The sequence below is a fragment of the Solea senegalensis genome, linkage group LG6 (assembly GCF_019176455.1).
Source record: "Solea senegalensis isolate Sse05_10M linkage group LG6, IFAPA_SoseM_1, whole genome shotgun sequence".
NCBI lineage: Eukaryota > Metazoa > Chordata > Actinopteri > Pleuronectiformes > Soleidae > Solea > Solea senegalensis.
Window position 1 is genome coordinate 723643 of NC_058026.1, and position 15618 is coordinate 739260.

Sequence of the window (15618 nt, forward strand, 5' to 3'; positions counted from 1 at the left end):
TTTATGTTAGCATGTACATCAGGTTAAAAGCTTCCATTTCCATTATCAAGTTAGAGAAACCATGACATTTTCTCCTGTTTCCAGTGATGAAAAACAAAACCATGGTGCAAGTAGAGACTGTTGTTAACGTTCAGCTTTATCTGTGTGTCATATATATATATATATATATATATATATATATATAAAAACATGGTCATGAAGAACGTGAACTCAGAAGAAGACCAGAAGTCTCTATGAACCAGGCTCCCATTAGACAATACCAGCTGTCAATCACACTAATATTGTGTAGGGAAGACATACCACCACTTTGTCGTGTCCCAGTATCCCAGTATCTGCCAATACTGATATTAGTCCAGTACATTATTGGAGCTTCAGAACCATGAAGCTGTTGTTTCAAATACATGATTTTCACGATCCTCACGATACGATACGTGATACCAATAATATCACATCACAACAAGTCTGTGATAATCAATATAGTGCAAGACAATCGTGTTGTGATATTTGTCTAATTGAAGAAAACAAAACGTCTGTGAGAAGTTTTATTACTTATTCACAACACAGAGAACAAAGTGCATTAAGTCGATTTATCACCAAATGACTAACTTTGCGATCTATACGATTTTTGGATTGTATCAGATTTGACATGTTTATACTGATATGGAGGATCATCCCTAATATTGTCCACTATATTTTCCTCTAAATGGGAAAATCATTTGTAAAACTGACATCACAGGCTATTAAATAACAACGGAAACTAGCAAGTGAGACCACTAACTAGTGAGGATAATGTTCTGTACTCATGTTATCACAGACTCACACTCAAACCCTGATGGTTGTTCAGTATAATCTGACTTTTTCTAACCAGTGCTCTATAGTTCTCTCTCGTCTGAAGTCTGTAATCCTTGTTCAGTCACATTTGTTTGTAACCTGACACAACCTCAAATATTCTAAGTTTGTTTTGCAAGAACCCATTAACTCATTGTCGGCCCCGTGCATTAGTTCCCGAGTTGAAAACCCACAGAAACCAGAGGCAACCCTCGTCCATTAGGTCCCTCTCAGCAGCCTCCGCGGACGGTCGACAATCATTTACGACTCCCAGCGGTCGCATCGCGGAGCCACCATTTGTTTTGGAAATTAGGGACTGACGATATTGATGTTTCTTGAAATTTGAACACAAAATGGGAGCAGTTAGCTCATGACACGCGGCTGAGAGCCTGTTGAGAGGCTGCATGAGACGTCCAGTGATGTCACTGTTGATGTAATCCCATATCTAATACCCAGAAGTCTCATGTGTGAATGTGTGTGTGTGTGTGTGTGTGTGTGCGCGCGGCATTGCTGTTTTTAATACCTTAAAATTTGAAGTTGTGTTCACACGGTAAATATGTGATTACCCTTTCATGTACTGTATGAGTTCCTCTTTTCATGCCAGGTAAATGGAGGTGCAGGACAGGAGCCGCTCACCATCCCGGAGGACCAGTCGGGTGGAGCAGGTGGTGGGACGATGGCTGAGACGCTCCCGGGATTTAGGCAGCAGGTCTCACTCTCTCGGCAGGTAAAACCCTCTCCTGCTCTGTGATTGTCTTTGTTGTCTTTGGTGAGACAGAGATCTTGGAGTTTGTATTTCCCAGGCATCACGTCGTCATTGACTCTCTCTTGTCCTGCACAGTGTTGTTGTGTGTCTAGTCTAGTCTGTGGACATCGAGCAACGTGGGGCATGAAACACTAGGTGGCGTCATTACAAACCTAAATATCAACATAACTTGTCTCTTGCACTTTCAATGACCCATGTCTATTCAGGGGGCCATTCTCAAGCACTTTCAAGGGCCTTGATTTTTTTTTTCAAATTCACTTACTTTCAAGGATTTCAAGAACCTGTGGTAACTGTGTCTCTTTCAGAGGCGTCGTTGTTAACAGATGAAACACTTAATGGCTAAGATAGATAATGACCACAGTGCTTTATAGCGACAGTGTGTCGTGTGTTGTCTGTTGTTGTGTGTTGTCGTGGGTTGTCTGTTGTCGTGTGTCGTGTGTTGTCGCGTTGTCTGCTGTTCGTTAAGTCGTTGTGTTGTGTTTGTCGTCGGTCGTCGTCGTTGTTGTTGCCGTGTGGTGTTGCGTTGCGTTTGCGTTAACGTAATTGTGTTTTGCGTGTGTTGTGTGTTGTCTACATCATTGTTCATATATTTCGTGTTGGTGTTGAGTCGTTGTCGTCGTTGTCTGTCGCGCGTTTGTCTGTGGTTGTTGTGTCGTGGTGTGTTTTGTCATCGTATATGTTTCGTCATGTTTCGTTGTGTAGTGTGTGTTTGTGTTGTCGCAGGTTGTGCGGCGTTGTTGTGTGTTGTCGTGTGTTGTCGTGTGTTGTCGTGTGTTGTCTGTTGTCGTGTGTTGTCGTGCTTTGTCTGTTGTCGCGCGTTGTCGCGCGTTGTCGAGGTTCAGTATCAGCGGATTTGTGGCCGATGAAGAAACTTTGAACAAGAATGAAAGACAAGGATGAAAAACAGGTTCATGTGAATCTTCACTGTCATTTCCACACGAGTCTTTTCCATCCTTGCTGTTCTGCTGTATCTGTTCTCATTATGATTCTTATGCAGCACTATAGAGACAAATATGCTGATTAAGGAGGTGGATACACATCTTTTATTTTTGCTTTACTCATCATTTAATAACATGCTGGGCTCCAGAGAACTGATGTGTCGCCAGAACAGAATTGTTGAAAGATGTTATTCCGACGTTATTGCATCATTTGTGTGATTGTGTGTGTTATTATTTCTGCTGCACTTGTTCCTCTCCAGAGACCGGGCTGCAGTGGACGGGAAGACAGAGTCCAGTGGCTCCGATCAGAGGAATTACCCCTTCCGCTTTAATGTGCAGATTCAACGGGACGCAGCCTTTAACTCTCATGGCCTCACGCTCTCCTCCCAAACGCCGATCATCGTCCAGGAAGTCACCCCAGGTACGACGAGCTGTAGTAACGCCGTGCACCTCACTGTCTGTGTTCTGGTGCTGATGCTGCCAGTTAGACTGAGTCGTCAGTGGTTTCATGCCCAGCTCTGAAGTCGAAATACTGAAACATGTGTATGGTACCTGCTCACCAGCTTTGACTCCTCCTCCCCTCGACATCAGGGTCAGTTTCTATTGGTCTGCTTTGTCAGTATCTATTCACACAAGTGAAAGGAGAGAAGCCCAGAAAGAGAGAGGCGTTTTCATGGCTGCAGCACAAATGACTGTAACACGAGGCTCGCTTCATATCTGTGCTGAGACAACTCTGTGATCAGATCTCACTTCCTCGCTTTCCTTTCATGGAGAGCAAATGAAGACATTTCTTATTATCTCTGGCTGTGAGTGTGGATGTATTCTTGTACCACACAGAGACCATCACAAGACAGTGAGAGAGAACAGACGCACACAAACATGAGCAACTGGAAAAATACTTTAGGTTGGCCTATAATGAATATGAATATGTCAGGATATAAAGGTGCACACTAGCTGTATCCATACATATGGTCACATTTAATCAACTCTTTGATTCCATGTATTATATATATTATAATATTTATAATAATTAATTTAAAATGTTTTCCATATAATTAACAGGATGATTTTCAATGCAACATTCTGTAAAACCTGATGTCACAGTGACCGTATCCAAAATACCATAAAGACCATAAAATAAAATATGGATATCAGCTTTGATGATTCAATTAGAACCATTATTTACTGGACTAAAACAAAGTTTCCTTTTTATTTAATTAACTCAAATGAATGAAACATTTATTGTTCTACTACAATGTAAATAAAGAGCTCAGTGTGACAGGAGAACTGTCCTCTTACGCATTCAAACATTAGTTTTCTCTTATTCTCCCTTTGTCTGTGTTTGTGCAAAGAACACGACGCCTCAGCAAATGAAGTCGTGAAAGTGTGCCAGGCCAATGCAGGTGTTTGACCCGTGCACAGAGCAAACGTTAGGAGTCTGATACTCTCTCTGTGTGTGTGTGTGTGTGTGTGTGTGTGTGTGTGTGTGTGTGTGTGTGTGTGTGTGCTTGTGTGTGACACACACACACACACACACACACACACACACACACACACAAGTCATCAGTGGCTCCTAACCCACTCTATATAATGAATGAATGTAAATCACTGGTTCAGTTGTCACTCAACATAACATTCATTACATCTGAAGACTGATGTCAGTGTGTGTGCACTGAATTATTTATTTAAGTCCTAGAGCAAGGGTGTTCAAGCAGGGCCGGGTTTGATAATGTTAAGGTTCCCGGGGGCCAGTGGTCCCCTTAGACCCCTTTTTTTTGTTGCAGTATAAAGTTACATACAAATGTCCTGTTAATAATAATAACAATAATAATAATAATAGTTTTATTTTTCATTTTTAAATAGCAATGTAACAAATCTAAGCCACGCAGGAGTGAACAAATGAACAAAATCCACCTTTCTTTAACATCTGGAGTTGGATATGATAATAGTAGGTGAGTGCATGTGTCTGTGTGTCACAGCTGGGCTGCAAACCCTGCACTGCACTTTCAAAGAGCAACTCCTTCCCCGTTCGTCACAGGCCATGAACCGAAGCTGTGGGCCGCTCAAAATCTTACAGAGGGCCGTGATTGGCCCGCGGGCCGGACTTTGGACATGTCTGCTGTCGACCAGTATTCACCAAGTCAAACATCAAACTCTGCCCAAAACAACTGAATCACAGCTGCTGATCATTGCACCTTGCAGCTCCAAGTTTCCTGGATGTCTCACTTTTAGACAGCACATACATAAATGACCAAAGGACATCAGAAACAACACATCTCACATCTTACATAACAAAAGCCAAAGAGCCCTCTGTATGTATGTGTGTGTATGAGGAGGGGGAGAGAGGGAGGGAGGGAGGGAGAGAGGGAGAGAGAGAGCAAGGCTGTCGCTGGCAGTGCTTTGATATTAACTCCTCAGGGGGTGATAGAAGTTCCGCACTGCAGCTTTAAGAATCAACTTGTGTTGAACCAAATACATCTGCCGCTTTACATGATCAGCTGCTTTGTCCTAATATGTCAAATGTTTATTTAAGGTCACCTTTCTTTTGAGTAAAGATAGTCACTGTAGAAAACAAAGAAATACAAAGATGAGTTAAATATAACACGTTTCTAAATCCTAGTGTATCTCAGTTCTGTAACAAGTCAATAACATTGATTTGCTTGCTCTGGTCCTCACTACATATCAATACTTAAATCACTAAGTACATTTGAATTGATGGAGCTCTTATTTTGGAACACATACACACGTATACACGTGTGTGTGTGTATGTGTGCATATATATATATATATATATATATATATATATATATATATATATATATCTCTGTGTACTTATTTATTACGCTGCTAATGGTTGTTGCCGCCGCCTCAGATTGTCTAGTGTGTTACTGAGCTGCAGAGCCACGAGCACCTGAATCTCCCTGAGGTCTGGAGGATACATGACCTCACTTTACCCTGTATATGTGGCCAAAGTCTGCTCTGTCACCATCTGCTTGTGTCTGTCTCTCTCTCTGTCTCTCTCTCTGTCTCTCACACACACACACACTGAGTCTTGGCTCAGTTGTGTGTGTGTGTGCTGCGGGCAGTAACTTGACAGTGAAATATGGACGCTGTGTTTCTAAAAGCATTTGCAGAAGTGTCAGCACTCGCCTCTCATAGATTATCTTTCCATGTTCACGCAGAAATATCTAGCAAAGAACCTTGTTTCAGAGCCGGGAAGGAGGTGTGAGGAGGTAAATGTTCTAAACCAGCCAACGCCACAGCTGCCCCAAATTAACAGTATTGCTAATGATCCACATCATTTTGAATGTTTCTGTAATGGTTCATACATCAGTGTGTAGAAGCTCGTTAACCCCAAATAATAATAATAATTATTGTTATCCATGAATTTTCAAATTCAAACACTGAAAAAAATAGTAAAGCACATTATTATTTCCTGATTTAGACGTCAAAGTACAGTTCTTTACTGTTAAGCTTTTAGACACGAGACTGGAGGACTCAAAGTCAATGTCGAACAAAAAACAAAAACACTCACAGGGAGGATGAAACAAATCTCTACACGAGTAAACTAAACCAGGGAGACATGAATAAGTTGCTACAGGACCAAACAATACCAACTGGCGACATGACGGGGAAGACCAGGGCTATTTATACAGGAAGTCAGTGGTCACAGGTGAAGGCAATCAGGGGCGGGGCAGACAATCACACAAGGGGAGGAAGTCAGGGTCTGAAATGAGAGGTGAATACAAAATAAAACAGGAAGTGCATATGAAAACAGGACATGAGCGACTAAAGTTAACAAACTTGACGTTTTACTTTACAATTCCTGAACAGAGAAATGTGGGTATGAAAGGGTGAATTCACTTTGTTATTTACCAAATAACAAAAATATATAAAATGTTTTAATTCTGTATAGTATATGTGTTTACATTACAGTTAATCCAATCACACACTTTATATAAATAACAGCTTCTGTGCTGACGGGAAATGGAAAGAGTAAATGAAGGCATGGAGATTTCTACAGTAGTTGCAGGAGGACAAAACAACACACGCCTCAGTGTGACATGAAAGCAGATGACAAGCTACTGTCTCTCATCAACCCCGGTCGCCAATTTAAAACCCTCGGGCTTGACAACACAAGGACATTCTGTGTGCGCAGGTGGTCCCGCAGATGGTCGGCTGGTCCCCGGCGACCAGCTCGTGAAGATCAATAACGTCGCTGTCGATGACCTGACCCCGGAGCAAGCTGCTGAAATAATCAGGTTGGTGCTGACGGCTGCGTTCAAAACAACGTGATTGTAAATGAAAGAAATGTTTTCTCCTGTGTGACGTTCCCATCCTGCCTGCCTTGTGTTTCAGGGAGTGTCAAGATATGGTGACAATGACAGTCCTCAGAACAATGCTGGTGAGTGTGATGTATCCATTACACACACACACACACACACACACACACACAATGTTACAATGGTCATGGTTAAAGTGTACACTTCAGCTTATTTAGTGTAATTAGTATAGAAAGGAAGACAACTTTAGTTTTATGATATCATATATGATAAACTATGATATCATATATGATAAACTATGATATCATGAGTATAGAAAGGAAGACAACTTTACTTTTATGATATCATAAAAGTAAAGTGATCCCGGCAGCAGATGAACAATATATGACAGAACATTTCCTACATTTGTTAAAATAACTTTATTATTAACAAATGATATAAAAAATGTCTATTTAGGGTGATTTTCAAAAACCTTCAAGGGCCTTCATATTTTTTCCCCAAATTGACAAACTTTCAAGGATTTCAAGGACCCGGGGGAGCCCTACTTGCATGAATACTTGATAATCAGCAGATTTACTAACTAACCAATGCCTTTTTTTTTTTTTATGGTCAAAACCAGCCTGAATATTTGAGCGACCATATAAAATGTACCGTAAATGTAGCGGTACTACATAACCCAGAATGCACCGCTCCGCGGGGCATGTTGTTATCTTCCTGTTATGTGAATAAACGCGTACTACGTGAGTCCACCTTGTCCCGCAAGATCATTATACAGTAAAGTATATTATAAATACACTTTATTGACAATTGCATTACACAAGCATAAGCCAGTGCATTGTATCTACACATGGACACACACATGCACAGTACATACAGTAGAGTGTGTGTATAGCGTGTGCTTGAGAATAAACTGGAGAATAAAATGCTGTTGTCAGTTGTCACTTACTCAGCATTTCAATGAGGCCTGGGGTCAAATGTCACGGCTGACAACGATCCTGTCACCAAGGTCCTGCCACTACATCACTGTCACCATAACAACGTACACACACACACACACACGCAGATTTCAGATCCCTCAACCTTCCTCGTGCATGTGTGTGTGTGTGTGTGTGTGTGTCTGTATCGGTGATGTTGATGTACTGTATGTGTTTGTAGATTGGTAATTAAATGTCTGCTCCTCTGAGATTCTCATCAGCAGCTCTGCTGATGGAGGCATCTTCACCATGTGATTCATAGCTCACGCCTCCTCCTCCTCCTCCTCCTCGTCCTATTCCAAAAAAATAATAATAAATAAGAAAATCACTACTGAGCTGCAAGGATTTATTTACATTTCCCAGATGGTGACAAAACATTTACAGGAGTTGATGATTTTATTAAAGTCATGTGACGACATACGAGCACAGTTAGACAGTTTCACCCTCGACGTCTGTAAACAAGCTCATGTTTACATACGTTTACTTTCACTTATGTTCTCTCCTTATTTTATGATATTATGACCAAAATAATCTGATTTATGATATTATTGAGGTGAGTGAAAAAAAGCCTGATGGCAGATAGGACACATATTTTTTGGTGATGAATGACTGAATAAATGAATGAATGAATGAGTGATAAGTCATGAGGGAAGAGTTAGAAATACTGATGTTTTTCTTCATTCATGTAAGTGCTTTTAATAATAATAATATCGTTATATGGTCCCATCACGAGACCACGAGACCAATAATGTTGCGATACAACGATTCCGTCATAATCGATATGCTGCAGGTCGTCTCACTGTGCTTCACTGAAACCAACGCTCACACAGTCACAGTGTTGATTTATTGATGTGATGTTTCCTTCCAGGGCCCGAAGTCTTCGTTCATCACACCAGAGAAGAGAGCCAAGCTCAGGTCAAACCCTGTCAAAGTCCACTTTGCTGAAGAGGTGGAAGTCAACGGACACAGTCAGGTGACTTTTGTTTGTGAAACATTGTTTTGTTAAATCATTTTTACCTGCATTATGACCACACCTCAATATGTAAATTAGACGGAGTCGGAGTGAAAAAAAAACCCTTCACAAATTAAGAGCAGCAACTCAGCAGGTCAGGTTATGAGCTCTGCTTAATTTCCTTTGCTAATCTTTTCTGTAGTTAATCCCTAATGGGATTTTCACCTTATATAAATAATCTTAGTTTAATTATCATTTTTAATCACTCCTCCTCAGGCCATGGGACATTGTCAGACGTTGTACATTTCATATTTCCGCATGAAAAAGTATTTATATCCAGCCCAGAATAATAATGTGGTATATTATTTAGTACTTCACTGTTTCATGCAAGCATTCATTCATTCATTCATTCATTCATTCAAGCATGAACCAGTTTACAGAAACCAAACATTTACAGTCAGAACTTCATTGCTCCAAAACTCATAAATCACCAGTAAAAACATAATTAAATGCTTCATATAATCAAACATCTGTGAACTACACATCTCCACATTGAGATACTGATGTCACTGGCCTAAGTGAACTAAGTGATATATATCCCATCATGCACTGTGCTCAAGCTGAATAAGAGAGAGCATCAGGAGCAGCATATGTACTGTATGTGATGAGAAAGTCTCTCCAGGAGGGGGCGTATTCTGACAAAATTCTGTTCCAAGCATCACTGTACACCCTCCACACAAATGTCTCTGCCCACTAAACCCTGACAAATATTATTTATATCACGTGTTTAATGCAAAGAAAGTGCAGCGATCGTCTGTGTCCTCGTTCAACGTTTGACAGTAGAAAGTGCCTTGAAGTGGGATTCACTGTCACTTTGTCCACGAGCGCTGTTTGTGCACTTTTTCGTTCTCATCGTGTCAGTGGATGTGGAATCAGGTGGATGAGGAAAACCTTACTAATCACAGGGAGAACACAGATCAATATCCTCCTCATCATGCACTCATCACGTCAGTGATTACAGGACAGAAAATCAGCCAGAGACAAGAATGTTAAAATATAATAGTTCCACTGTTTAACAGTAAATCCAGTGATGAAAATGTGCGATTATTTTCATCATCGATTCATCTGTGGCTTAAACAGAAAATCAAACCTAGAATTGATTGAGTTTTTATGATTTCTTTGTCAAATGGATTAAAAAATATTCACATTTAAGAAGCTGGAGAATCTGAAAACTTGTTTGCGTCAAGGAAAGACGTTAGCATCATTCAATGTAGTAATGCTTCATTAGAGTCTTACTGTAACAGTTATGGCACAGAATTAAACATGTTTTCAGTATGAAGAGACAGACATAAGCCTTTTATTTCTGTCTGTTGTGACTCATCTCTCCTCGGCTTAATCCTTTGTTCTCTTATTATTTTTGAACGTTTCCTGTTTTGACACTGATGAAATGCAACAGTGATGCTGAAAGTGGAGAGCTTCCAAATTTAAGGCAAACTCTTCCCTTGTCACGCTCCCGTCTTGTTTTCCCTTCCTTTTAACACGATGGAGTTATCTGTAATTCATAAAGGTCGAGTTCTTTAGTTTCTTCAGGGAGACAAGTTTCATTAAGAGCTATTACAGAAAACATAAAGGGCTCATAAAGGATAAATAATTAAACAGCGACTGTGAATGTTCAAAAATCACATGGAGATGATTTGATACAGCAGTGAAATTGAAATTCATTGCAATGATCACAAGTAGCATTAGCAGTTAGCGTCATGACAAAGAGTCGAGCGATTCTCTGAGGCCGATTAGCAACGTTTTCTTTTCCTCCGTCTCGTTTAATTAATTATGTAAATTCAGTTATGCTGCACTAAAGGTCCAATCTAGATTTAATCTGCTCCAATCTAGATTTAATCTGCTCCTCTCGTAATCTAAATATTAAGAAGCTTAAAGACAATAGTTTTGAATGAAATATTGTTTTAGTGACTTTGAAACTAAAGATTATTGAACTGACTCTTCCTGTGGTGTGCAGGGTAACTCGCTGCTCTTCCTGCCCAACGTTCTGAAGGTCTATCTGGAGAACGGGCAGACCAAGGCCTTCAAGTTTGAACCCAGCACCACGGTCAAGGTGAGACAGAATGGCAGGGTGTCTGTGAGGACTGTGCAAACATCTCCAGTGCAGGTCAAATACTAATGCCATCTTTTATATTTTTAGTACTTTTCACATCAATGTGCAATATAAAAATACAATGTCATTTAGAATTTAGAATATTTAGAATGTCTGTATGACAGTGCTGCTGCAGGGTTTTGTGTAAAAGGAAAAAAACATACCCAAAATGAAACATATGACAATATTGGATTGAAATTATTGAAATTATCGTCCAATTCACTGAGTGTGAACATACATCAGTGTCCTGGTTCAGCTCAGCTCAGTTTCCTGATGATGTGAAATATTGCCTGTGAAGATGTGATGTTCTGTGTCCATCAGGACATTGTGATGACGCTCAAGGAAAAGCTTTCTCTGAGCCGTATTGAGCATTTCTCCCTGGTGCTGGAGCAGCAGTACAGCATCAGCAAACTCCTGCTGCTGCACGACGTGGAGAGGATACAGCAGGTACACGCGTCCACACCAAGAGCTTCACTGCACTGTTTTCAGATCCCGTGTCACATGCAGCATGGTAACATGGTAACTTTAGCAACATGTGGTGCAGTAGCCCGGCTAAGTTCTAGTCTAGAAAGAGTGTGGTCACTTTCCACTTTCAAGTCACGTGATCCACTGACATAGACGAAGAAAATGCCTCTGTACACAATTAATAGACCTACAACAGACCTATGATCCAAAATGACAGCTGCTCTTTACTGGGCGCCAAGTTACTTCTCTGTCATGAAGCCTCGAGCACAACAGGCGTTTGTGATAGGTTCACTTTTTTTTATGAGATTTCTGAAGGTAAAATCCAGTCGCACATGCAGTCTTTTAAAAAGTGTATAATCATTTTAAAATAAATATCATAAACCTGATGCATAAGAAAAAAGGAATAAAGGCAGTGATCATGGTAGAGTGGACCAGTGGAGCGAGAAGGTCACTGAGTCCTAGTCTCACCATCACATGTCACCAATTCTCTCCCACTGGACCTTCAAACTTCCACCTGAAAGGTTTGTGTGTGTGTGTGTGTGTGTGTGTGTATGTGTGTGTCCTCAGGTGGTCCAGAAGAAGGAGGCTCATGACTACAGGTGTCTGTTTCGTGTTTGTTTCATGCCCAAAAGCCTCCATACTCTGCTGCTGGAGGATCCGGCAGCCTTTGAATACCTTTACCTGCAGGTAACTTGATGATCCAAGCAAATCAAAGCACGTATCTCTCTTTTAATGCAAGGGAACTCTGATACTGAGCTGAAAGTGGCAAACATTTGTAAATCTTCCAAAAACCTGAGTCTCTTTGCCACAAAGTTGAATTCTCATTTTATTCCTCTGCTGTCGTTTATTGTCGGACAGAAAATGTGATCATTATCATAAACCGCTCCTCCTTCAGTGTGTTATCTGTTGTTGGTATGCATTAATCAGGTGAATGGAACCATGGAAATAAAACCTTTACACTTGTTGTGTTTCCATCAGGGGGTGAATGATGTTCTGCAGGAGCGTTTCGCAGTCGAGATGAGGTGCAACACCGCGCTGCGACTCGCTGCCCTGCACATCCAGGAGAGACTGGCGAGCTGCGGCCAGTCGCCAAAGACCAACCTCAAGATCGTCACGTGGGTTAATACATTTTAAATTATGTTTACAGTCTAGTAATGAATGAATGAATGAATGAATGAATGAAAGGTTTCAAAGAGTTACAATGCAATCGTTGTTACAAATGCAAATGTTTGCAAATGTTGGTTAAATTTGCCGCGCAAGTCACAGAGAATAAAAGTTTTTTTGGTCTCATTTCCAAAACCATTTTGGAAATGACTTTATTTTGTAGAAAAACAACAAAGAGAAAATACCTTGTAGCAGATATTCATTTGTTACTGTGCTGCTGCAGTAACAACATGATACATCAGGGCTGAAACAATGACTCTGTTATTAATCAATTACTAAATGAATCGTTAACTATTGTAATCGATCATCTACATCGTCCTTTCCAGGTTTGATAAACACTGATCAACATTTTCTTTGACATTTTATGGACCAAACAAGTGCTCGATTAAAGAAGAAAATAATCGACACATTATTCTTTTGTGAAAATAATAGTTAGTTACAGCCCTATAACACATAATGAGTATTTTGAAGCCCTGAAATACAAATGAACCTTTCAACTGACAAAATATGGGAATTTAAGATTAAAGATGTAAACATTCATATCATGTTTTATGGAAATATGGGTTCTGTGTTTACTCCAGGAAGACGTGGGGCATAGACAACTTTGTGTCGTCCACGTTGTTGAGGAACATGCGAGAGAAGGATCTGAGGAAGGCCATCAGCTTCCACATGAAGAAGAGCCAATCACAGCACGACCCCAAGCAGAAAGGCCTGTCAGTCAGTCAGGCACGAATCAACTACCTGGAAGAGCTGGGCGACCTCAAGTCGTTTGGAGGCAAATCCTTCAGTGCCACAATGATGGTAGGCTCCAGGAAAACATTAGTCTCTAAAATGACTCGTCTCTATTAAACAAACACTCCTCCTCTGTACAGCTCCAGGACCGGGAGTCGATGGTGACCCTGCTGGTGGGGGCGCGGTACGGGGTGAGTCAGGTGGTCAACCACAAGCTCAGCATCCTGTCCACCCTCACAGAGTTCACCTGCATCACACGCATTGAGCTGCTGCCTGAATCAGACAAGGTCAGCCTGGTCAAGATCTACCTGCAGGACATTAAGGTAAGAACAGGGATGGATTTACGCTTCCGTTGTTGCATTTTTTTTTGCCCACATCAAAAAGAGTTGATGGTAGTTGTTTTTCTGTTCCCTCTTTTCCAACCGTTTCATCTCATACCATCTGGTCTTCAAGCCCATCACTTTACTGTTGGAGTCAACAGCAGCCAAAGATCTGTCCTGCCTGATAGCAGGGTACTGTCGAGTTTTTGTCGACTCCAACCTCAACATCTTCCTCTGGACAGACGAGCCCAAGAAGCACAGAGTGTCTGCTGAGGAAGGTACAGGAAAACACTTAAATGAATTTTGGAGAATGCTGTCCAAAACAACGCAATGTCTCACTCAGTTAGATTTTTTGGGAAATGAAGAAACACTACCAATTAAACGGAGGTGTTTCAGAGTGGCGAGTCTTAGGAAACCTGACTGTTGTCTCATTTTTCATGTTCACAGGTTACGTGTCCAGGTGTGGCAGCGACTCAGACGACACCTCAGACCTGGACATGGAGCCGCTCGTCACCCTGGTGTCTGTCAGTGAGAAACCTCGCACTCGTTTCAGGTCCTCATCTGATTCTGATGGGAGAAAAAGAAAAGACAAAGACAGAAGAAGAAGCAGAAATGGCAAAGAAGACGAAGATAAAGCTTTGGAGAGTAAAAAACAAGAGGAGGAAAAGGATGCTGACACCGAAAAGGGAAAGACATCGGAAGATAAGAATACACAGGGTAAAAATGAGGACACTGGGCACAAGGGGGAGATGGAAAAAACACAGAATGAGGTAACGGACAACGAATCACAAGAACAGCAGAAAAAGGTGGGAGAACAAGAGAAGATTGCTCAGGAGGTGAAAGTAGCAGAGGAGCAGCCGTCTGTATCAGAAGCTTCCGACTCTTGTCAAACAGACTCTCGTGTCCTCACCAGCCCCTCCAGCGACTCCCTTGATGCTTTAGAGGAAGACGACTTACTGCTGTGTTCCTCTTCCTCCATCCACGTCCATGCTGCCTCACACACGCATCCCCACGTCCACTCGCTCCTTCATTCTTATCCTCATCAGCAGGCCCATCCTCACCTCTTCACCCATCCACTAACTGATTCCCACCCCGGCCTACACTTGACAAGTCACGACAATAGAGGTAGGCGCCGAAGGAGGTCAGGAGATGGAGCAGATCCCCAACTCGTGAAACCCGTGTGCACCTCTGAGATCCTTCTCCACACCCAGAAATGTTCTGATGAGAACTCCCTGTGCTTCGCCGAGCTCTCTCGCCTAGTGGACTTCCTGCCAAGCCCGCCAGAGGCCAGTGAGGATGACGACGATGAGGAAGAGGAGTTGAGGAGGAGAAGGAACATTTTTAAAGAAATGGACCAGTCTGTGAGAAGAGTGGGTGAGGGAGGCAGCCTCAGTGGGGAGGGTGGGTTTAATGAGAATCTGCTGTCCATTTCCCCGTCCTCTCTCTCCTCCCACATGGAGTCTGTCTTCAACTTTGACCAGAGTGATGCTCGATGCTACTACAAACTCTGCTCCAACATCACCCCCGACAGTGCCCGGAGTCTCCCACAGCATCAAGACAAGGATGAAGACTGGGAGGAAGTGGACAGAGAGGACAGAGAGGACAGGGAGGAGGAAAAGGCTGACGGCCTGGAGCCAGTCCCAATCCTCCACCCCCCACCAGGCTTTGGAGACAGCAGCTCTGATGAGGAGTTTTTTGATGCCAGAGATCGTTTCACTTCACCTGAAGACCTAACCGCAGGATCTGTGCCAAGAGGTGATTTAGTTTTCTACTTTTTCAAATGTTCACAGATGTGTGATAAAAAAAGGCGGAGCCAATTCTGTTTTGCTACCATCTAGTGGCTGAAGCTTTTACTAACATAACTGACAGGGAAGCAGTGGTGTACACACCTAACAGAGATTCTTCAGTCTGATATTAAGCTTTTTTATATATGAATATATATATATATATATATATGTATATATATATATATATATATATATGTAAATAATTTCTTTCTTACTTGTATATTGTTTATTTGTTTGTTTATCATCTATGGTTGAGCTGC

General features: G+C 41.6%; 1 protein-coding gene across 4 annotated transcripts in view; it reads left to right on the plus strand.

Moving 5' to 3' along the window:
- LOC122771365 (FERM and PDZ domain-containing protein 1) overlaps positions 1-15618 on the plus strand; it is a 35357-nt gene that overhangs the window by 14136 nt on the left and 5603 nt on the right. For all 4 annotated transcript variants that reach the window (XM_044028901.1, XM_044028903.1, XM_044028902.1 and 1 more), the window contains 13 exons: positions 1433-1555; positions 2793-2953; positions 6692-6794; positions 6892-6937; positions 8658-8762; positions 10756-10851; positions 11212-11337; positions 11923-12042; positions 12334-12470; positions 13101-13320; positions 13392-13574; positions 13705-13849; positions 14019-15326. In XM_044028901.1, coding sequence (XP_043884836.1) covers positions 1437-1555; positions 2793-2953; positions 6692-6794; positions 6892-6937; positions 8658-8762; positions 10756-10851; positions 11212-11337; positions 11923-12042; positions 12334-12470; positions 13101-13320; positions 13392-13574; positions 13705-13849; positions 14019-15326 — 2869 coding nt within the window. In that variant the 5' untranslated portion in view covers positions 1433-1436. The remainder of the gene's footprint in view (positions 1-1432; positions 1556-2792; positions 2954-6691; positions 6795-6891; positions 6938-8657; positions 8763-10755; positions 10852-11211; positions 11338-11922; positions 12043-12333; positions 12471-13100; positions 13321-13391; positions 13575-13704; positions 13850-14018; positions 15327-15618) is intronic.